General features: G+C 40.1%; 1 protein-coding gene across 1 annotated transcript in view; it reads left to right on the top strand.

Moving 5' to 3' along the window:
* The window catches only part of Cfap20dc (CFAP20 domain containing), a 244,874-nt gene that overhangs the window by 197,415 nt on the left and 22,387 nt on the right, over positions 1–25,072 (top strand). The window contains exons 14-15 of the mRNA XM_040747560.1: positions 3,624–3,685; positions 7,407–7,542. Of these exons, the coding sequence (XP_040603494.1) occupies positions 3,624–3,685; positions 7,407–7,542 (198 nt within the window). The remainder of the gene's footprint in view (positions 1–3,623; positions 3,686–7,406; positions 7,543–25,072) is intronic.

Below are 25,072 nucleotides of genomic sequence, written 5' to 3'. Positions count from 1 at the left end.
AAACTGATAATAGAGCCACAATGATTTCTGTACTGTCAGAAGAAAATAAAGCAATGTGTGAGTTGTTCTGCAGCTAGTGACTGTGAAAGTCACCTCACAGGGTAAACATTATTCTCGGGTACTTGCTGTCTGTTATATCTTACAACAGTTTCAAGTTTAGCAGTACAGTAAAAACTTACTGTCTTCGATTTTAAATATAGAATGGCATGCAGTGAGAGTCAAAAAAATGAATTTAATTTATAAGAATTGGACAGTCTCATGTACTCCAGAAAAATCTATCTTGGGGCTCCTTTTTTTTCATGCCATATACTAAATGGATCTTGCCATGTTGTTATTCAGATCATTGTATTGCACATTCTGCATGAATTCCCAAGGTACATTAAACAAAACAAGAAAACTAGTGTTGAGATGAAAACTGTGGAATCTCACTGAATGGGCACAGATTCTGGCTCTACTATTTCCTGGCAGGCATGATCCTGGGTTAATACTAGTATCTGAATGTCCTCTTCTAACAAATGGGGTTAATTATATATAGTTCCCAGATTTCCTGTGGAACTCAAATGAGATAATCTCTCTCAAGAATTAGCATGGAGTAAATGTGAAGTAAATATAAGTCACTGCTGTTGCTGTTGTGGCTGTTTGTGGACACTGGTAAGTTGCTGCCATTGCCATTACTGGTACTATTGAGTTACTTATAGGCATCAGAATGGTATTTTGCATCCGCTAACAGTATTCTATAGATAAGGCTGAACTCTAAAATCAATCCTTAATTTTATTTTCTATCACAGGTTCTGTCACAGGATGTTATGACCTAAAAATAAATTTACTGATGCATACATAGAGAAATACAGTAGGGAGGGAAAATTTTTTTCTTCACTACTCATATAGATCCATTGCTGAGGATCTATAACAGAAGACAGATTAGTTTAAAAAAACATACAAATTAATTGCAATTAAGTTTTGCATGACAAAAGAGCCCTCAAAAATAAATGAAGACCCAAAGAAATGATTAAACATGTAAGAAATGGCTAAATGCATGTTGTCATGCTAGATTTCACAGAGTAGAAACTCATGGAGAAATATGATTTAATAAAGGTAATAGGATTTATTGGAAATATACTAGGGGAACTTAGCAAGACCTTTTGGTGAGTTTCTTCCCTGTTTTCCTGCATCTTCAAAAATGAGGATTTTTCTAGTCACATGGGTTGTTATGAGTTGGTTCAGGGTCAGATCATGAAGTCCTGACTAGGTTTCATGAGTTTCATGAGAGGCAGAGGTGGTCAGGAATGAGTGACCTTGTTGTTTCTTCGGTTTCTCAAATGCAAGATACGGAATGTGGGGTAGTGAGGCTTAAACCCCATAATATCCACTTGGTGACATTTGCCTTGAGACAGACAGCCACTGGCCCTCCCACATCTTCATGTCACCAGTTTTTACTCCTCTGAAAAGCTCCTGCTGAATGTTCTCAAGCACTATGAATTGTGATCGGATGTGCTCTTCCGCTCGTATCACTGAATCTATTTTCTGTTATCTAAAGAAGAGTAAAGAAAGGAAGCAGCGAGTCTGCATCATTCACAGAGCTGCATCCCACACACAATAGGTACTTTCCAAGGGAGGAAAGACGCATCTGGAGTCAGGGCTTGGAATGAGTGCACGTAGAATTAATGGCTATAAAATTCAGGGGTGGGCATTTGCCTGAATATCCGAACTGTGATGTTTTGGGAAGTTTTGGAAATGCCTGTGAAAATAAATAAGCAAAGTCTAGTCACTGGAGGCCTCAGTGCTGCTGAACTACTGAGTGAATACCAATGAATTTATTATTGGGAATAATTTTCTATTCCAGTGTGAGTTGATCCAGAGAAGCAATCCGTTAGGCCTTTCGCTTGCTAATTTCTCTTGCTATGAAGTAATAAAGCCAAAATCGTCAACTAAATTTCACTTGCAAATTGCTGAAAGTTTGATTTCTCTGGAGATCAAATAAGCCTTGTGACATGTCTTCTTCCCCCTGTCCTCCCAGCTGTTGTTTCTTGCTACTGAAATGGTGATGCCCTGATGTCATCCAGTTACCAAGGGTCTGAGCACACTGAAATTCACAGTGTATCACAGGTATCCAGGCTAAGTGAGTGATTATCGCACAGGTTGTTTGATACAAATTAAAGTAATACTCACAAGAGAGTGTTCATAGACAAAAGGACTTTATGATCATGAATTCCCATCACCTGTGTAATTAATATTATAGGATCCCTTAAAATAAGAACTGCATGGAGAATAAGAAAAGTGGTCTCTTTACGTACAGCCATTCTGCTAGCCTTGGATGTGGGCCAGTACTCATTGTGGGTAAGAAAGCCTTAACACCAACCTCTCTGGGATCCAAAGTAACATTCTGAATACAAAGAAAAAATGCATGCCGAATTCCAACTTGTAATAAAATAAGAATGCCAAAATAAAGTAATTTTTCATCATTGTTAGCTACATAAGGAAAATATTTAGAATTATGTTCAAAATGGAGTTCGTATTAGCTGTAACAAACTTTCCCCCCTTTATAGGCCAAAAAGGAAAGACCAAGTTTCGTTACTGTTATTTGTCTTTCTGGAGGGTTTCTTCTGCTTTGTTTTATTTGTCTGTTTGTTTGTTTGTATTTAGTTGTTTCAAATGATAATGGCAGGTTTATTGTGGGGGAAATTTGAATGTTCACATGTTTATTTTCTCAGCTTATTTTCATTAGTGCTTACAGTTGTATCCTACAGTTGGGGGATGACCCCCCCCCAGGCCTAAGATTCACATGAATGATTCCAGTTAATGGCATTAGATGTGATGTGTAAATATGTTTTCTGTGTCTTTAGTTATTGCTCATGCTTTCAACAGAGCATTTGCTCTTTGGGAGATCTTCTTTCCTTTTGCTCTCTCTGGAAATCGCAACAGTATAAAAACTCCACAAGAAGAACTCTAATGTGTGGCCTTTATTTACATCGTAGACGTTATTGAACCTTATCACCAGCTATTAGAATAACCTGCATTTTATTGTTTATTTCACCCAGTGGTATACTGGCTCTCTCAGAGCCTTTCTTTGCTTATGCTGTGAAGCACAGCCAGTTTTTTTTCCTGTAAATGGAATGTCAAAAATTGAAAATAGTTGCTATCAAGTGGGAGCTCACAGACTCCACACTGACAATGGGGAACCTGCATAAGACGGAACCAGGCCCCATGAATGTGGGTGTCAGTTGAGGGACCTGAACTGTATGGGGCCACTGGCAGTGGAAACAGTATTTATTCCTAGTGTACAAATGGCTTTGGGAGCACATTCCCTATGGAGGGATGCTCTCAGCCTAGATGCATGGGGGAGGGCCTAGGTCCTGCCCCAAATGATATGACAGATTTTGATGATCCCTTATGGGAGTCCTCACCCTCCCTGAGAGTGGATGGGGCTGGGGGAGGGGGAAGGTGAGGGAAGTGGGAGGATGGGAAGGAGAAGGAACTGGGAATGGTGTGTAAAATAAGATTGTTTTTAATTTAAATAAAAATTAATTTAAAAAAACAAGGAAATTGTTGATATGAAAAATCAAAGTGTGCATGAAGATCCCTGTGCTGACTGTGCTATCTCACAGGTGTTTTGTCTCTTACAGCCTGTCAACCAGGGTCATCACTATCAAACAGAAATGAATCCACCTTCTCCTTTGAACCCTCGGTAAGAGTCATTAATAACCTACATGGTTTTGATTCAACATTTTTTACTTAGAAAGCTGTATGTTATTCTTGTTTATATAAAATGTATCTGCCAAATTTTTATTGGTGGTGGTTGTTTGTTTGCTTGGCGGCTGCTTGGCTTGTTTCGAGTTTGAGACAGTGTCAACATGAAATAGCTGTCCTCTAACTTGCTGTGTAGATCAGGCTGGCCCTGAATTCACAGAGATGCGCCTGCCAGTACCAGTGTCCAGCCAGGCTTCACTTCTTTTACATTTTACTCCACCTTCTATTCTTATCCAAACCGTGTGATAGTGGTAACAATCCACCTGTGTTCAAATGCCTGGCTGCAGGGTTTTAAGCAAGTCATCTAATGCAAGCTCATTCATGGAATTTTGAGGAAGTTCAAATGGACGAATCAGTGAAAAATCCTTAGCATAGTTATTAGCACATGCCAAGCTCTTTATGAGCAGTAACTTACTTGTGATTTTTCATAATATGCCATTTTATAGGAATTTGATTCTAGTGCATATGGAATATGAGTGTTTTATATGCCTTTAAATTTATCAAGATGCCTTATGCACGTTCAAATAACAATTCACTTTTTTATAAATTCATAATTAATTTTTAATCAAAATATTTGCTACTTCAAAAATATTATTGTCATCTGAATCACTTGTTAACATAATTTTAGGCTGATTAGGAAGAAACAAGTATGAATTTGAGCATTAAAAACTCATACGATAGCCAGCCCATGCTTTCTCATGCATATTTGTGGAAGCTAATTTATTCAGATAAATCATTACTTCATTACTGTTTGCTAGGGGATTCTTGGAAACCAGTAAATCATGAGCTCCACTGTCTTAGTTACACATCTCTAACCCATTTGTGAGTTGTCCTGTGGAGTAAGCTGACATCAAGGAGAACACAGCTGTGTCTCCAGAGTGTGGTCTGTTACATCATGTGTGACTTCCCACTGCAGTGACTTGGAGCAAAGACAACTTTCCTAGTATTGAGAGAGCTAGGAAGAGAGAGAGAGAAGCAGGAGGGATTTGTTAAATTAGAATTCCAAGCTGCATACTAGAAGAGAAAGACATGCAGGGTCCCTTCTCTTCCTGTTTGCAGCCTCCTTTGGAAATGCTCCATTCTTCTCTCTAAACACTAGCTCTCTCCGCTGCTCATTTAAAATATGGCTGGCCTGATAGCTCCTAAGTTCAGTCTACATGTGGAGGCTAACAAACATGTCTAAATCTCAATTTCTACTTTCTAGTTTCTACTTTCAATGTGATTGGCTGAGAGTGAACCAAGTATCCATTTCTGGTCCAATCCATGAGGAATAGTGAGCTAAAGCATGGAAGAGTACTAACAAGGTTCCTGGTGACCATCTACATGGCTTGCGGGACTTTTATTAGAGCTGGGAATATTTATGACCTAAGTAGAAATTAGCACTCATCCTTGTATTCCTAGCCCATGCAGCTGATAGGAACTTTAAAGAAGTGTCACTATCACAAATAATGAGTTTAAAATTTATGTTAGAATTTCAGCATTTATAAAAAGGCATTTTCATATTCATTCATAGACGATAGATAGACAGATAGACAGACAGAGTCACTTACAACCTTCCCTGATAAGTTTCTTTTCTATATGCGAAAAAAGCTGGAAATTTAACTTTAACCCTAATTATAAAAACTTGAGAATGTGTAGTTTGAACAAGTGAGATGGGAGTAAGATACCCTAGAAAGTAGAACACTGGCTTCAAAAGGAGAAGTCATCATCACCCACTCACCTGGTAAACTGTCTCTGGCAAGTCTTTCCCCCTTGCCAGATTTCACATCATAATGCAAACCTCCTCGTGTGTGAAAGAAGGAATTGGAATTACGTGCCTTCTGAGGTTATTTTAACCTTAGGACTCGGTGACTTCTGCAAGACTCATTCCTACTATAAAGGGTCACAAGACTTGACTTTATTTCACTAAGCTGATAGAAAAGAGTCATAAACACTGGATGAGTGATTGACATTTTGTTGGGATAGTATGTGACTCTGACTATCCCCTTTTCCAGTTGATTTCAAAATTAGAATACAAAAAAAATTCACCAACAGAACAGACATTATTTTTCTGCAACCAAGTAGTCATTCACTTAGGAAAACTAGTTTACATTTCTTCATATTGAAATTTAAAGGAAAAAAGCATAAAGAATAAAAGTTGATTTCAAACCCATTTGCTATCAGGTAATCCAACGTTTACTAGAAAATTATTATATAACTTCAAAAAAACCTGTAGCTTATGTCCTGACTCATAAATTCAGCAGCCTGGAGAGTTGACAGAAAGGCATTATTGGGCCATAAACATAGAAGATGGTAAAATTTTGAGATCAGCATTATCGCCATATAAAGTAAGATGAATTGATTCATGTAATGCATGTGATTTAATTTCAATTGAAGGCCAGCATTATGGTTTACATTTGCATTATAAGAAAACTATTGTGTTTCTCATAAATAATACCCCATACTTTAAAGTGTGAGAAGCCAATTCTCTAAGTGCAAGCCTCTCGGATAAAAGAACATCTAATGTGAATCCTAGATGGGACATTTTGCTTAGGGAGAGCCTGAGCAGTGTCTAAAGAGCAGGCCTTAGTGTGATCATAATCATAGCAAGGGCATGAGAGCAGAGACAGGAAGCATGTGCATGTATGCCCCCTAAGAGCACAGCAGGATATGACAAGTGACCACATTAGCTTCAGAGAAATGCTACAACCACTCCAGGCATCCGTAACCCTAAAATGTTTAAATTGTGTGTGCTCATGTGCATATACATACGGATTTAGAGTCAACTCAATTAGCTTCATTAGTGGAACAGTGAAGTCAGCGTCCTTGGGGTCTTTCAGTTATATTTTGTTCTGGAAAGATTTTCATTTCTGAAACATAATTGCTCTCTTCCTTTTGTGAGTGCAGGATTAATAATAAACATAATATATAGTCCACAAAGCAAGCAAATTCAGGTGCTAGAAAGTTGGCTCCAGGTTGGAAATAGCTAAAACACTGAATATATTCATAGCTTGTTTTCTTCCCAGTGAAATCATTCACTTACACTCTCAGGGCAGTGCTTGACATTGGATCGAGGTGAGATGCAATGGTAATCATTTTCCCGAGAAGATTACAGTCTAGGAAGTGAAATGTATATGGTTCACCTCATCACATACCCTGGTATGTCTCGATTTGCACAGAGCCATTTCCCCATGCATCCTTAGGCAGGGGGTGGCATTTCCCATTATTTTTTCCTAATGCACCAGCTAATATTTAGGCACCATCTCAGATACTGGGGCCCTTTCCTCCCTATCCACTTCATGGGGCACTGACAGCTTTTACAAGGTACAGAAATGGCTAACATTATCTAATACAATTTAGAGGAGTGAGGGGCAGGAGGAAACAATTTCACAGTTCATTCATGTTGAGAAATGTTTCCTAGCATGTAAACGTGCATGCTGCCAAACAGAGCAAAATGGATCCTATTTGCAGCCTCAGGTCATTTACTTGAAAATGCCATCTATGGGTTTGTGGGTTTAGAGCCGTCCCTTAGGCACAGCTATTTATATGTTTATGTAGGTTCTTCAGAACAGTAGGCGGCATTTTTGTTCAGTAGTGAATTTTATGAAATAATCTGTGATTATGTTCTGGTTATGTGTTCATGTGGGTAGAGTTGACTGTCAGTCTTTTCTGTTGAATAGGGATGCTGCTTGCTATTTTACGACCTATTGGAAATTTAGGGAGAGGAAGGAATGGAGTCGAAGACTTCATAAGGTTGTAAATGTTTATGGAAATAATACCGAAAACAGTTCTAGAATCTCCAAGCAGCAGGAAATGGTACTGTTTTATAATGTTTGCTTTGTAGCTTATCACTATCTGTAGATTGTTTGGGTTAGAGGGTGTTAGTGTTGTTTAATGTCATCGCAGTGTGTGTTCAGGTCTAATCCTTACTGCTCTGCCACATTTTTGTGTGATATAAACATACTTACAACTGCAATTATCTGATAAAGTCCTGAAGACTCTGACAAATGATTAATAACCAATGACTTTCATTCCTGCTGGCTCAGCCCACCTGATACAAGCAAACTGGCCTGCCATCACACGCTACGCTAGGCCTCCCCCATTTCTCTTTTTTCCACTTTTCAGTATTTTGCCTGATGGCGCCCTCTTCTAGTGCGCAAGCCTCCTTTCTTGTGGCACAAGAAAGAGATGACACACAAGTGAGTCCATGGAGCTTGCCCGCCTGGTTCCTGTACACTTTGTTCTTAAAATGGGACAGAGGCTATCCTTCCTAAGCAAACTTTTGTTAGTGTGTTGTGCTGTCACCTGGGTTTTGTGTCACCTTGGCACATGTATACAGAGGCACAGATTGTCTTTATCATTTCTCTTGCTAGCTTTTTATGGGGAAAGATATCAGCACCTCTGATTTTGTAATTTCATCACTATAGACTCACACTCATTTGCTTGAGGCCCCAATTCTCCATATTTAGAGCTCCAAGCCCATGTGTTGAAGGCCTAGGTCTAAGCCTGTGGTTCCATGTGGGCCAGTGGAAGCGTGGGAGGTTGTGCCTTGAGGGGGAATGTTGAGATCTAAACTACCCCTGCCCCGCAACGCTCTATGGTGTGTGTGTGTGTGTGTGTGTGTGTGTGTGTGTGTGTGTGTGTGTACATGCACCTCCTGGTTGTCATGAAGAGACTGTAACATACAGGTCCAGATCAACAGAGCCAATAACCAAGAACTGAAACCTCTGAAACCTCTGTCTTTGAAAGTCAAATAATCTTTCCTCTTTTGAAGTAGCTTAGCTTGTTACAATGATGGAAAGCTGAAGAACACACTTTCTCTTTCTGTTTCTCCCTCTTGCCTGTATTGTTCTCTGTGAGGGCACGAGCTCTACCAGCCTTGGAGTTGAGAGAGTGTGGGAAAGAGAAGGGGGAGTGAAAAGGTGTTATGTGGAGACACATGAAAATTGAAAGTGCTTACTCTGAATATTAACTAGTTAAATTTTGTGTTTTCTTCTATGGTTGTAAGAATTCTCCTTCCTTTTTCTAATGATAGGACAATAAGTTTTGATGGGGGCTGCCCTTCTGTATATATGTTTCTCTTATTGGTTGATGAATAAAACACTGTTGGATCAATAGCCAGGCAAGAAGGATAGGCGGGGCAGCCAGACCAGGAGAAGGCTGGGAGAGGAGGCAGAGAGAGGCACAGAGAGACTCCATGCTGCCCATGGAGTAACATGCCGGATTTCGGGTAAGCCACAACTTCGTGGCAATATATAGATCAATAGAAATGGGTTGATAATTAAGACAGAGCTAGCCAGTAAGAAGCCCTAGCTAGGCCATCAGTTTTGTAATTAATATAGTGTCTGTGTGTTTATTTGGGACGAATCAGCTGCGGGACCAGTTTGCAAAGGAAATTCATCAACAAAACTTGCCTTATTCTGAGTCAGGTAGAATTGTGCTCTTGTAGGAGGCGTTTGACCGGACAGTGTTCAAACCTGATTTCTAACCCCGCCTCTCACGGTTGTGCACTGTGTGTGCCTTACTCGCTTCACATTCCACCCCGTGCTCTCTTTGTGCCTCATATGTTGGAGGCTGTCTGTCTTTGAGAGCTTTGCCTGGGATTCTCTCCTCCTCATGTCGTCATAGCTACCATCTCTCCATCCCTTAACATTCACCCTGAAATCATCATGAGTCAATTTTAATACAGTATAATTCTGATTGTGATCACAGGGCTCTTCACTAATTGATTTTTTTTTTATGTTCATTTTCTACACGTACCCGTACCCTTCCCTCTCCAGGGTGCTGTTATGCAAATTATATGAGCTGAGTCCTGCCTCTTTGTCACTGAACTCCTACCTCTTCACACAGACCCTCACCCAGTAAAAGCACAAGAAATGTGTGATAAAATCACTGAAACTCACCTTTCCAATCTGTCTGCACAAGCTATATCTCTGTGTATTGGCACTTGAGATAGAACCCATGCACATTCATATCCTTTACTTCCTTGGGGCCATCAGGTACCTGCATTTATGTAGAAATTTATTTTATTTCCATGAATTTATTTTTAAACTATGATTTAAAAATATCTATAACCTAAAGTCTCTGAAAAATTGTTAATTTAAGCTTTTAAATAGAGAGAGTTTACTATAACTAAGATCTCTTGGGCTGCTGGCACTCATCATTCAGTCTAGCTCTTCTGGTTTTTCTATCATGTGTGTTAGGAATGAAAACTGTTTACCTATATTTTAATTATTGTCTCATTTTCCAAAGTTGCAAACTTAAGAAACCCTTGTTCATGGGGCTTCAGAACAATAGAGTACATCTTCTCTCTCCTTGTTCCCAAAGTTTCTGTGTCTGAAGTGACACATCCCTAAATGATCTTGGCATCTCTAACTAGCAGAATGCAGTACTCTTGAGATTACTCAGGCCTCCCTATTCACTGCTGTTCATCCAGATAGTGAACCATATCCCCTGTGGCCCATAGTCCAGGGGAAAGATGGCAATTACCAAAGCAACTGTTTACCATTCTAACTATTGGAGAGTTTCCATGTTTAACTGAAAGATTCCATTTTTAATAATAATAATAATATTTAGCAACTGTAAGCCGTGATCCTAATTTGCACCATCCCTATTCTGCTAGGAGTGATGGGACAGGACAGGAGAGAGCAGACCAAGGTCTCAGAGAATGACATGTACCCTAAGAAATGGAAGGCCATAATTACTGCCGTGTCCATATCCAGCCATGTCTCTAGACACCTGTCTTCCTGGCCATTTTGTAATCCAATGCAGAAGAGCTGCCTTGTTGTTTAGATAAGAATGCCAACAGCAAGAGCAATTGAAAGTGTGCTTTCAGCCCCTACCTTCAAAGCTGCTTGGTGACTCTGAAGCCCTTTCCCCATGACCTGAATGTGCCCTCCATGAGCCTGAGGAGTTCCACTTTGTGTGTCATGCAGGCAGGTAGTGTTCAGATGAGGGAGGTATGGGGCTGAGGGGAGAGGGCACAGGGACGATGGCAGCCTTACAAAACTGGAGCGCATGTGCAGATTCCATTTCTGTTAGAAGTTGCCTGTTTCTTCCCTGTATTTCATGTCGCTTGTTAATGAAAAACATGATGCTTTTAAATTGATTGAAATTAAAACACATAATTTCTCATTTTAGCAATATATTATGTTTATTGGCTTTTATAGTTTCATATTATGATGCTCATTACACATAAAAACCCACTCAGTATAATAAACACTGTGTGAGTCAGATGCTCTGCCTGTTTCAAATGACTCCAAGGTGAAAAACTCTTCGGCTGATTTGATTGAACTAATGCAAACATTATTGTCCTGTTGACTCTTTCTTGCCCATTGATTTTTTAATAGTCTGTACATCCCTTGCCATCCATTAAAGTGAATCAGATGTGATTTGCTCAGGACAAGAAAATGCTGTTGGGTGTTGGATGTGTGTATTCATGTGAGAAAGATTCATGTATACTCTTAAACAGACTTATTGGGAAAAACTTCTCATATTTTGCTGTGAACAACTTCTTTCCTCTTGATTTTTGAGTTAACAATAGTGACTCTGAAACATCGCATGGATACATGTCTCAGTAATAAGTGAAGCCAAATGGCGAACTATAGGTGGCTTTATTATCCCATACTGAACAGAATTAAAAGCTAGATCTTACATGACCTTGTGTTTTTCAGTTCATGTGTGTGACAGGTTCACATTTTGCTGATAATACTTCCTCCTGTGGGTGTGGGTGGAAGTCATCCCTCAACTATAGGTAACCCTTTCCTTCTCATAAGGGTTCAAACTGGAGGTTGGGAATCTGCTCTTTGACCACTAGAATTAAAAGAAATTTCTCTTTTTTCCTATCGTTTTTTGTTTCATTTTACATTCCAACCACAGTTCACCCTCCCACCCCTTCCCCTGTTCCCCCTTGCCTCCTCCCACCCCCTTCCCTCCCCTCTAGCCCACCTCCAGTCTACTCTTCCTCACAGTTAAAGTCTCCCATGGGGAGTCAACAAAGTTTGGTCCAATAGGTTGGGGCAGAGCTTTAAGGCTGAGCATGGCAACCCACCATGGGGAGTGGGCTCCAACAAACTAGCTCATCTACCAGGTTTGTACCTTAGTGCTGCTGCCAGGGGCTCCTCATCTAGTCCAAGCTTCACAATTGTCTCCCGCATACGGAGGGCCTAGTTTGGTTCCCTAGAGTCTCCACAACTGTAGGTCTAGAGTTCATGAGTTTCCATGAGCTTAGTTCAGCTGTCTCTGTAGATTTCTCCATCATGCTCTTGATCTCCCTTGCTGATGTATTTCCTCTTCCCTCTCTTCAACTGGAATCCTGGAGCTCGGCCTGGTGCTTGGTTGTGGATCTCTGTGTCTGCTTCCAGAGGTTAAGAATCTATTCCTTGGTCACTAGGATTAAAAGAAATTTCTGTCATGGCCTGGTCTGTCTTTTAGTTGGTAAAGAGCAGTTTCTTTGTTTTTCACAATTTGTCCTCCCCCATACTCTTTAACAACAGTCTTACTGAAAACAAAAACTACCTTCATTCTGCAAACCAGATTAATTCATATTAGGAGTCCCTAACCCTAACACTTCCTTCTGCAAATACTATTAATCTATATTAGGAGTCCCAAAAGTTCTGACTTTTACCTCCTGGACTCATGGAAGAAGTGGGAAACAAAAAGGGCAGCTGCCCATGTGACAGTCTCGATGTCTGCTGCCCATGTGACAGTCTCGATGTCTGCTGCCCATGTGACAGTCTCGATGTCTGCTGCCCATGTGACAGTCTCGATGTCTGCTGCCCATGTGACAGTCTCGATGTCTGCTGCTGAATTTCCAGGTTCCAGCACTAGCTAAGAGCGCTGTGGCAAGGCTCGCAGTAAATGAAGACCTTATGTATTAGGGGAGGAATGGATCTGTCACTTTGAGGGATTGTGAGGCAAACAGTGGATTAGCTGATTACTCATAGTCAGAAGGCAGCTTGGTGAAAAATGTGCAGGAACCGATAAGTACGAGTTTGTGCTGATTTCATGATATTCTTAAACTACAATAACATTCTGCTGGTGTAATACAATAAAGCACTTGAGTTGCATTTTTAAATCATCATCATATTTCTAGTTTGACCTTAAAAAACACTTCGGGCTATTCTCTATTAAATTTGTAGCTTCTGAATTAGGAACAAGCACCGCCTAAGATGCATGGCGGTGGCCTCACAGTGAGCATGCCTGGCTTTTCCTGATGTGGCTTTTCCTGACGTGGCGCTTGCATGACTTCACTCTGACATCTCTGTGAGCTCCTACTTTTCCTTCCAAGCCGAACTTTGTGTTTTAAGTTTGCCAAAGCCGGGTGTGGGTCTTCAGGAGTCTCCGTCACAAAAGTCTGTCTTCTAACAGCTATATGTAGTGACATGCACATCTGTCCTCATCAGCTTTCACTGCCACTTTTCAGCTTTGTACTGAGACTGTAATTTAGGAATAAGCCTACTGTTTTTCCGTGGATGGTGGATGGAAGCGGGTTAGCTTGAGTTGCTCACTCAGTAATAGCAAGGAAATTAATTATTTTTATTTTATTATTTTATTTTATATTAACAAAATTAACAAAATTCATATTTTATACAAATAAATGTGAGATATGAACAGCACACATGTAACTAACTTGACAAGGATGGACTTGCATTGCCAAGAACTGTCCCAATAAAATGTCTTTGGTGCCTTTAAACAGTGTTTGTTTCCACATCTTAGCATTCATGCCTAACTTGACGAAGGTGTGGCTTGTTTTATATTGTTTTCTCTTGGTTTGATAATGGGTGCTTTATGTGATTGCATATAATGAACTTAAAAGGAGTTAATGTTTGCTGTCTAAACTCTTGTGCCTAAGCCTGGTGCAAATACTCAGTAGCCAGGGCTTGAATCCTAGATGATGATTACAGTTCAAATTGTGTGTGTGTGTGTGTGTGTGTGTGTGTGTGTGTGTGTGTGTGTGTACAGACTTACCAGGATTCTGCATGGTTGTGGACTTTTCCTATTCTGAAATTAGCACTCCCAAGTTAGAGTAAATAAAAGAGCCAAACCGCTGGAAGTCACAAACCAAGGGAAGAAATTCTGAGATGTGCCTGGTGAAGGCAGTTTGCATGTGTTCTGGAACTCTGGCATAGTCACTGTCTTCAATAGTGTTCCCAGCCCTTCAGACTTCCAGGCACATATTTGGTTGACACTCATACTTCCCCTTTCTTTGGGCTGCAGCCAACCACCCCACTCATTATAGCCAATAAATTAGTATCAAAATTGCTTTAGTTATTGTTTGGTATTGGCACATAGAAAAAGTGGTTTTTGGAGGTGGCATAAGGCTCTGGTTAAAGTCCATTAGCATCAAAAGTCTAATAGGCCTTCCAAACTTCCCCATGGAACCCCTGGGGCTCCCCCTCCTTCTTAGGCTGCTCTGCAAGCCTTTATCTCTAGTTATTCAGTGTGCCACTCATTCCTGAGGAACTCCCACATGCATTGTCAATAAACTCTGCCTTGTCCTCATGGTCTGCTGTCAATCTGCAAACCCCAACGACAGACCTCAAGTAAGCACACTCATAACTGCCACAAGCTGGAAATAACTGGTTTTGTATGCTAGAAGAGATAAATAAATTGCACTGTATTCACAAGACAGAATACTAACTACACTCAAAAGCACGGATAAGTTTGGCAAATATAATATTTAAAAAAGACTCTTGATAACTACAGAGTATATACTGGATAATTCAAACTGGCATTTTTGAGCTGTAGTATCGCCATCTGGTGGCCTTTGAGGAAAAAGGCATATGGACTAGGAGAAGCAAAGAGGAACCCCTCTTTCCTGCCCTGGGTGGTGCCTATAAACTCACATGGGGGGGGGTGTCAGTCCCTGAATTGTATTACTTGTACACATTTTCATGCAAAGCTCATGAGTGCAGTTCCGGGTCTGACGAAGTCTGCATGCTCTTTCTGTTACTGCAGTGTTTCTGTCTTTCTGTTTCACAGCCTTCTGCAGAGTGAGAACCACGTACGTGAAGGCTGAACAGTGGCTGTGGTAACCCTGAATAAAAGCAGTGACTACACTAGCCTGGCCACTGGAGAGAGTTATTACTCTCCCTGGGAAGCCTATTTAACTCACAGTAATGACCCATGCCCGTGCCACAAGATTATTCCTTCCCAAGTATTTTTTAAAACAGCATTTTTACCATCATATCTGTTTAAAAGTCTATTTGTCGCCCACATTGACATCCTATCAAAATATTTTTCATTAACTGAAGTGTTGCAATTAACATAGTCTGCAACTGCTTGGGGGCGGGGAGTTAATGTCGTCAGCAGAATAGCCTCTGAGCTTTCTCAGCTCTGTCTTCTCGTCGAGCCAGTCAACACAGTCCAGGTAGGACTGTCATTTACCTCACACAGCCTTTCTCTTCAGCAGACCCATGTTTTATTTGAGTACTAAAAAGAAAGGTATAACCAAACTTTCAGAAGACAAATGGAAATCATTATGCGAATATGATCTCTGATAACCTAACACATTCAATGATGAAAATGACACCTACGGTTATCCTTCACTGAAGGGCCACAAAGCTGAATTGCAGCACTGAATCAAAATTCACCTACTCCCCATGCCCTTCTAAATTTCACAGGAGGCTTTAAATGAGTTTTTATTTTGTATTTCAATCTCAGGGTAATGAATTCTCTAGTTGGGGTTTGAAAGTTTTCTGCTCTTGCAAAGGCTGAGTTAGAATGTATTTGGCTTGCCCTTGCTTGGAAGACTTAGATACCATACAGAGCTCCTTTGCTCTGAAGCTTTGTCTGGAATTTTTTTTCTGCCTTGTTGAGACAGGGTTTCTCTATGTAGGCCATACTACAGGGAACTCATTCTGTAGACTAGACTGGTCTTGAACTCACAAAGATCTGCCTGCCTCTACTGCCTGAGTTCTGGGATTAAAGGTGTGTACCACCACTGCCTGACTCTTACTCTTTTAAAAAAATATGGAATAGCCAGGCCCATTGTGCTCATAGCATAAAACACTATGAGAGAGTTTTCATTTTACCCTTACTTGACTTTGAATATTTAGGGAAAATTCTCAGTTTGCAGATTTATCTAATGGTACTACAATGTCACTCTTCTCTGTTTAACATTCAGCTTTGTTAATCAAGAAAAACATAGATTGGCTCTTTGCATGTTGATTAAATTGATTACAGCTGTGGGCCTTGATAGCGCTTTTTTTCAAGTGTCTCTAATTAATCAGACAATGCTTGATTGGGCTTTTCTGTTTTGAGGAGATAAACTGCCTTCCTCAAGAATTTTCACCCTGAATCATTCTCCATTGCAATATAAAGAAGTGAATCACCACCTGGGTGACTTTTTGGTTTCCTCTTATCCTTCAGCAACTAAAAATAAATAAAATAAAATAAAGTAAAGTAAAAGGAGGAGAAAAAAGAAACAAGGGAAGAGGAAAATGGGGGAGGGAAAGAGAGCTCCTTTCGAAAGACAAATTAAAATCTAACAGTAAACTTCATATACTCATTTGAACACAATTTTGAGAATGAAGAAAGTCTGTGTGCCCTCGAAGCCATTGTGGTGGTCTGCCCTCCACAGGAAAGGGGCTCTCAACGTTCCTGCTCTAGCCATTCTCTGCCAACTTGTGTCCTTTGAACTGTCAGGTGTAACACTGGATATCATGCCATTCTCTGTCAACTTGTGTCCTGTGAACTGTTGGATATAGCATTGTGCATTGTTTTCTTTAGAGTCTACTTTTCATGAATGAGTTTTTATGTAGACACCCACTTTTAGTCATATCTCTAGATAAAACACCTGTCATTCTGCAGATACAAATTTGACCATTTCCAGGAACATTGTCAACACTGAAGAAGACCTGAGATGTTCTGCTTTCATCTTTGAAGTCCATCCATCAAGTGAGGAAGGCCACTAGGACCTTGGCTTAGATGGTGGGAGACAGCGAGAAAAGCAACCTGTTTTTCTATTCCTTCCCCATCAGTAGTTGAGTCTATAAAGCACCGTGTTCAATAAGCACTGGTCACCTTAATTACTGACTTCAGATGTTTTAGACACATCAGAAGTCATCTTGTCAATCTCATCACGTTGGAAGATCCTAAAAGAAAGAAATTCTAACTTGAAAATAGTGCCTAGGGCTAAGGGTAGAACTGAGTGACAAAGTGTACTTGACTTTCTTTGGACTGACAACTCATGAATAACAGCATGGAGACTTTTTATTAATTGTGAAAGCTAAGGTTTGTTCTCAACTAGATCTTAAAACTTAAGTTAACCTATTCATATTAATCTACATTTTGCCACATGGCTCATTACCCCTCCTTGGTACCATATATCCGATTTCCTCTGAATCTGGCTGGCAAATCTCCAGTCTCAGATTCTTTCCCAGAGTCCCAGAAGTCCTTGCTGCCCTCTCCTGCCTAGCTATTGGCCATTCAGCTTTTTATTAAAGCAATCAGACAGTGCCTTAGGCAGGTGAGGAAAGACAGAAGCATCTTCACCCAGTGTATCCTAACAGCAGAGTACTTGCCTACAGAGAGAACACTCTGGTTCTTTACCCAGGACCCAAACAACAACAATAATACCTTAAGGGCAAAAACAAAATACAACTAACATAATAAGGTAGAAAATGAAAAAGCAGTCTTAGACCTCCACTCCTAGCCCGTCATTTCTACTGCCAGTTGTAATAGTGCAGAACTGTTTCTCAGACTCCTAAAGTCTTGAAACTTTCTATGCCTATACTAGAAAATACAGCTTACATGTGGTTTTGTTTGTAGAAAGGGAATATGCCTAGCCTCTGTACTATTTCCTTCGTAAGATTTCTGTCAGTGGACCTTGGGCATCGTTCTGAATTTCTACACACACACTGGCTTACTTTCCAAAAGCATCTGGAAATCACTTCATTGTTTACCTGTGTCTGGACATCTAGGTGGTTTCCACACAGTTGTTATCACCAAGAGTCCTAGAACCAACATGTTCATGCTTTTCTCTCTCTGAAGGCCACAGTGAGTTTCTAGTAGGGGAATTACTCTGGCAAAGGGTAAATTTGATAAGTGTTGTCAAATTGCTTAGCAGTTCACTGATTCACTACTGTCAGCAGTCTAAGTACTTTTCCATCTTATTTGCTTTTGTTCAGGACTTCATATAAAAAAAGACCCAGGCAATCTTTGAACTCATTATGCAGGTGAGGAGTATCCTGAATTCCTTCCTCCTCCTGCCTTCACCTCTCCAGTACTAGTGTTATAGGCACATGCCAACAAGCCCAGCCCATCTCTCACTCTCAGGCTCATAAGACATTAGAAACTTTGCCTAGCTGTCACTGGGGTATCATTATTTTAATTTGCATTTCTTCCTGTGAAATAGCAAACATTTTCCATGCATTGAAGAACATGGCATGTCTTTATCTCTGACTGCCTATTCATGAATTTGTGGAATCACATCTTAATTTGTTCAGCATCTCTATGTATCCAACACAGCGTTGATCACATGAACACTGGATACCTATTTAAATGTAACTTAACAAATGAAGCACACAAAAATAATCCAAAATACTTATTTAAATGCAACTTTACAAATGAAGCACACAAATAATTTAAATATGCAAGAGTATAAAATCCTCCAGGCTAATTGCCATTGCCAGAAATGTTGACGATCACTGAATAAGCATTTAAACATGATACCTTCTAGGGAGATTGTTGTAAAATGTTCAGGGCAGGAAAGTGTCCACTGCATTCTCTGGTTCTCTAGCTGGGCTTGGGAATCATACTGACTAGTGATAGGTTAATAGGAGGAAAGCATGGACATTCCCTTTGGTGTTAATATTTTAAGTCTGCAAATGCATGGAGGCTTTCATAGTGTGGAAATGGAGATGCTAAGGAGGCCCAGACACTGAAGCTTTGATTCCCTTAAACACATAGATGATGTGTACAAATGCAACATGAAAAGAAATGCAAAAAGGTCTTGGAATGGAAGTGTCTAAGAAACTACTGGAAGATGAGAGTTCTTTTCATAGTTTGTTCACATTGATCTTACTGTCAGATTCCTATCTTTGATGATAAGTGTTCTATTCTCCCTAATACAAAAGAAAGTGTATTTAATAGAGAACATGTATGTCCTAGTTTTATGAAGGCAAAAAGAATCAGACAGCTCCAACTTAAAGGAATCAGCATGATAGAGTAATTGCTTTGGGGTAACATATTCTGATTCTGTTAAACTGCACCATAAGAAATTAACATTGTCAAGGCCGATTTCTGTGTTTCTCCTATTTCTATAATCTATATATTTAAATAATACCATTATTTATTTCCAACTGTCCTAGCTGATATTTGTAGCTCCTCTCTTATCTCCCACCAATCCATTCTCTACACATTCCCTCCACTTTCTTGCTAAAACACAAAGACATGCTTCTTCCAGACTAACATCTCTTGCTTGATTCCCTAGGGCCTTCATAATTTTTTGCTTTGTCACCAATGCATTCTATTTTTTTCAGCAATTGAATGTAATACATACATGCATGTGTGAAATGTGTACATACATACACCCAGAGTTCATCATTTGGAATTGCCACAAGTGCTCCAATATCCCCTGCATTTTCCTATGATATTGCATAGTGTTTCTTCTAGAGCATTTTTTTTCACTTATTTTCTACCATGTTGCCTCATTTTCATCATTAAAGAATAACTGTCTTGTGACTGTTGCTATAAAGCCTTCCAGAAACTGCTCTAGCTACTCCCATGAGGGATTTCCCCAAGAGCAAGTGCCATTCCTTACATCTAGTACTCAGGAGCTCAAAAGACATCTTGTAAGCATAAAATTACAAAATGGCTGTGTGGAAAGAGTGTAGAAAGTTAAAGGAAGGGATCAGCCTTTTTCAGTGGTGTCTCAAGTTCGTGGGACATTACTGTTTGTGTGTCTTGGTTATATTTGATATCTAATACCATGATAAGTGATTCTAGACTTTAATTTTCTGCCATGTCAGATGAGCATAAAGAATAAGTACTTTTGTGATTTTTTGGAACATAAAAACTTGGCAGAACCTGGTATTCTCTGATTTGTAGGTTTTCTAATGAAAGACATGAGGAGGGGAGGTTATTATGTAAAGACTACCAGAGAAAGAGAACAACTTCCTACTTGTATGAACACTTATTATATGTCTTCAGATAATACTCCATTCAAAAGCTGCTAGAACTTTTAATCAAATTTAGTGAAGTCGTAGGACACAAAATCAGCATGCAAAAATTGGTAACCTTTTTACACAACCATGATGAACTTGATAAAAAGGAAAACTTCAAGGCTATGCTTTGTAGCTGTATACTAAAATAAATATTTAGGAAGAAATGTAAGCAAAAAAGTAAAAGATCTCTGAACTGAAAATTATAAACTGTTGATGAAAGAAACTCTACGGGGCACTAAAACAATGAAAGGATATGACCATTCTCTTGGAGTGAAAGAATAATATCATAAAATTATCATACATAGCAAAACAGTCTATTGATTCAATAAGATTCCCAATGAAAGGAAAAATATCAGCTCAAAATTCCCAAGGCCAAGTTCTGGCACAAAAGGATTTATTTGCCCCAGGGGGACAGACGGCAGGGAATGAGAGGCAAATACAGGAGATAGAGGACAAGGGAGATGGAGGAGGGGACAAGGGAAAGGGGACAGGGGTATTTGTCCCAGGGAACTAAGGACTGCCTCTGGATAGAGGGAAGAAAGGCATGGCACATAGGAGAATAGTGGTTTATAAAGGTAAATGGGAAACCCTGTGTTAGGATGCAGTGTTTAATTTTAATTGGGCATGTTAATTAGGGCAGCCTAGGGTCTTTTGATTGCTGAACTTTAATACTTTAATACTGGCCCTTGGTAGTTAGTCTCAGGAGGAGAAAGTGGCCAAATAAGGGAATAGAAGTTAGTGACTAGCTTTAGGAATAGAAGTTAGTGACTAGCTTTAGGAATGTAATTAATGAATTTTTAACAAGGCATGGCATATGGGGGAGAAGGGTAAGGCCTGCCAGAGTCATGCTTACCACACTTGAACTTGCCTGAGTCCCTTCATTCATCAAAAATGTCAGTATCTTTTTCCATGAAATAGAAAAGCATCTTAAAATTCACATGGAACCATAAAAGGCACCCATACTAGCCAATGTGGTTCTAAGGGGAAAAAACAATATGGGAGGTGTCACAATACCTGACTTCAAAAACGTGCTTCAAAATCACAGTAACTAAATCAGCATAGCATAAAAGCAGATGGATAGCACAATGGCACAGAATAACCCAGAAATTAATCCATGTTAATGTGACCTGCTAATTTTTGACAAAGCTTCCTAGAACATACTTCCGAAGAGACATTTCAATAAATGCTAGAACAATTGCGTTTCCAACTGCAGGGAAGTGAAATTAGGTCTCTTCTTCTTACCATCCACAAGAACCAGCTCAAGATGGATCAAACTTCTAAACTTTAAACCTTAAATGTTGAGATAACTGCAATAATAAGTACAAGGGGAGATATATTCAGACACTGATAGAGGCACCAGTGTTTTAAGTAAGACCCCAAAAGTTCAGCCAACAAAAGCAGTAACAGGCTGCTATGATCATAGCACCCTAAAAAATTGTGCCCAGCAATATAAATAATCCACAAAATTATCAGGCAACCAGCAGAATTCGAGAAAACATTGGTTTGCTACTCAACTGCCAAGGGATTTATATAGCTTCAATATAAGAAGTTCAAGCAACAGGAAAAACAGCCTGATGAAAACTGCCTAGAGAAGTAGGTGCTCTGGAAGAAGACATTCAGGGGTCAAGTGCATAGAACAATGCTCAGTCTTGCATAGACCAATGAAGTGGCATAAAAAGCGTAGAAATAAACCACACAGCTACAGCAATGTGAATTTCAATAGATGCACCAAAACCATGGAGGAAAAGATAGTCTCTTCAGCAAATGCTGCTGGAAAAAACAGATACCACCTGCTAGGGAAAGAGCTAGCATGTGCTTCAAGCATGTGACACTCCAGGACAGTTTAAGTTCCTGAAGGCATTTAAATCAACATTCCACCCTGTGCCAACATCAGTTCTGTCATGAACCCCCATTCCTCCCTGAGGATCTAATAGTTGCTGGGAGAGGGACCATTTTCTTCAGTGGTGTAGCCACTGGAACTTGTCCAGGCTCCAGGAAATAAGCTCCCACTCATGCACTCATGCACTCTTTTAACTAAGAAACCCTAGTTAAACTCAATGAGTCACAAACAACAAAGACATGAAGATAGGAAGGGCTTGTTAGGAAGAGGGACAAGTTCCACAGAGGAGGATGGAAGTGAGAAGGTGCAATGAGGAATGAAAATAACCACAATATATGATATACATATATGAAATCACCAACGAGAAATTGCAAAAGTATCATTGTTTAAGTAAGAAAGAATCCAAAATGGATCAATACCTTAATGTAAAACCTAGAACCTGGAAACTCCATAGAGCAAACACTGCAAGAGACAGGCATAGGCAAAAACATCCTGAAAGGACCACCAGGACACCAAGCGATAAGAGCAAGAGTGCATAAGTGAGATCTCATCAAATTAAACAGCTTCTGTATAATGAACAAAGTAAAGAGACAGCCTACTGAAGGGAGAAGTGACAAAAACTAACCCTCAAAATACCAAAGCTCGCATTATAATTAAGAATAAATAGCCAAATGAATGAACTATTTCTCAAAAATAACACAAACATTTCATAAATATTTATATGAAAAAAATCCAAAATCCTTGGTCATCGGGGAAATGCAAGTTGAAACTCCATTGGAATTCCATCTCACTGTCACAGTCAGAATGGCTGTTATCAAGAATACAGACAGGCAGGCAGACACACTCACACACACTCACACACACACACACTCATACTTCTGGCTGGCTGTGATGTAGAAGAATGTGGGGGAAGATGGTGTGGAAGAGCAGAACCTCTAGTGCATTGTGGGATGGAATGTAAATTAGTGAGGCCGTCATGAAAGTCAGCATAGAGGCTCTTCAAGAAACTTAAAAATACAACTGTCTGACCATTCCATTGTGACACTCCAGGATAGTTTAAGTTCCTGAAGGCATTTAAATCAACATTCAACACACATGCCTGCACACCCATGTTTGCTGTGGCACTAGTCATAATAGCTGCTTTGTTGAATTAGCCTAAGTCATAATGAATGAATAGTAGGTAAATGTGATACAGCTACACAATGAACTTTCATCCAGTGATAGGGAACAATGAGATTATGTGGAAAGTGGGTGAAACTTAAAAATCGCTGTAAGGAAGTAAGTCAGACTTACAAGAAAAAATAGCCCATATTCTTCTCATATGCAGAATCTAGAATATATGCATAGCTATACATGCAGAAATGCACACATACACATGACACGGCAAAGTACAAGGGCAACTGTTTGAAAAGAAGAAACGAGGAGGCAGAGTGGAGGAGGAACAAGAGAGTGAGAATGGATAAATCACATGATATCCATGTATGAAAGTATCATAGTGAAACCCATAATTTTGTGCATGACTATATGCTATAAAAAAAAGTGTTCGGTTTCACTAATCACCAGAGAATTGTAAGGCAAAACCACAAAGAGCAATCTTAGAATGATTGTAAACTTTATCACTGTTTTGACCATCAAATTGTAAATGTAAATCACATGTGGGTTACCCTTGTAACAGAATGTAAATCACATGCGGGTTACCCTTGTAACAGATGAAGGCTGGTGTAATGTTATGGCCCAGATCTGGTGATGGTGATGGAGAGGCACTATGTCAATGGGGGTCCTGGAAATGGTGGCAGTGGTGGTAGGCATTCTGGCCTTATGCCGAGCTCAAACGTGCCTTGTTCCAGAGGCAAGAGATCGGTAACCAAGTATTGCTTAGCTTAGCCCATGGCAATCCCAATAGCCATGAAGGTTGGTTACAGATGATTTAAGGATGAGGTTCTTCCGTTGACGGGCAACCTGTGGGGAAGACCCCTCCAACCTAAGACAGGGGTTCAAGGTCCCCCGAAGACGGGTAAGGGAGGGTGACCCTACTTGACCTAAGCCAGGAGTGCCTCATTAGAAAATAAAAAAGGGGGAATTGTGGGGACACCAGACCTTGAGCAGAGACCCACTTCCCCATCGGCCTGGGAGTAGGCAGCTGTAAGACAATGTTTACTAAAAGCATGTTTACTAAAAACAATACAATGCCCGGGGCAATAAGTTCCTGAAAAGGGCTGGCCCACGGGAACCGGCCTGACCTCGACCTTGTCCAAAGACTAACTGCCTCTTCAGACCCACTCACCTCTACCTCTGGTGTCAGGGTATATAATAACCAGCCAGAATAGGAATAAAGGGAGCCTTCTTGAGGAGCCTTTGGGTCTGTGTTGTCAATCCCCGACACCCTCCGCACATTCTCGGACACAGGCTGCGCAGCAGACGCGGCAAAGAGACAGTGTCTTCTTGTTAGAATGTCTAGCACCAAGAAGACCAAAAATGAACTGGCAATGATGCATATACCATGCTGTTGTTGGGAATATAAATTAGTAGAGCCATTATAGAAAGCAGTATGGAGATTCCTTAAAAACTAAAAAAAAATGGAAGAAACATTATTTTTCAGCTTATTTTCTACTTACATTTTTGGGAGTATCAAAAATGATTACTGTATTTATATCATTTCTACCTCTCTTCACCCTCCAACCCTTCCGGTGTTCCCCTGCCACTCCATCTTAAATTAATGACCTCTTATTTAATTATTATTACTTTGTTACTCTAACATATTGAGTCCATTTACTATTGCTTGTATGTCCGTGTGTTTAGAACATGGGGTTGGATAACCTATCAGAGAGTTTTCCTCTGTGGAAAACTGATTCTCCTCTCAGCACGTCTTCCAGTATGACTGTGAGATGCAGACCTTATTTAGGCAAACATATTGTTAAAATCCCATGGGTACAGCTTCCCAGTCACCCAGCAGGTGTCCTGGTCCTCTCGCTCCTGCAGTCTTTCTGTCCCCCTCACTAGTTCTGTGAGTCATAGATAAATAGGGGTTGCATTATGGATGTGGGCATCCCAAAGATACTTCTCTATATCTTGACCTGTTGTGGAGCTCTGTAATAGTCTCCACCTGTTGGAAAAAGAAGCCTATCTGATGAAGGGTGAGAACTACATGCTGTAAGTGTAAGTATTTAGAATATAGTGAGAAATTATACTGACTTAGGAGAGTGTCAGTACTAAGTTCTCCCTCTAGGTCTCTGTGACCTCTGTAGCCACCAGTAGTTAACTGGGTTTATAGTAGCAGGTATGACTTCCTACCTGCTGAGCAGACCTGAGTCCAGTTAGACAGCTGATGACTACTTCC

Source organism: Mesocricetus auratus, unplaced genomic scaffold, assembly GCF_017639785.1.
Source record: "Mesocricetus auratus isolate SY011 unplaced genomic scaffold, BCM_Maur_2.0 Super-Scaffold_100006, whole genome shotgun sequence".
Taxonomy (NCBI): domain Eukaryota; kingdom Metazoa; phylum Chordata; class Mammalia; order Rodentia; family Cricetidae; genus Mesocricetus; species Mesocricetus auratus.
The sequence above is the reverse complement of the archived record's forward strand: the minus strand, read 5'-3'. Positions and strand labels throughout refer to the sequence as shown.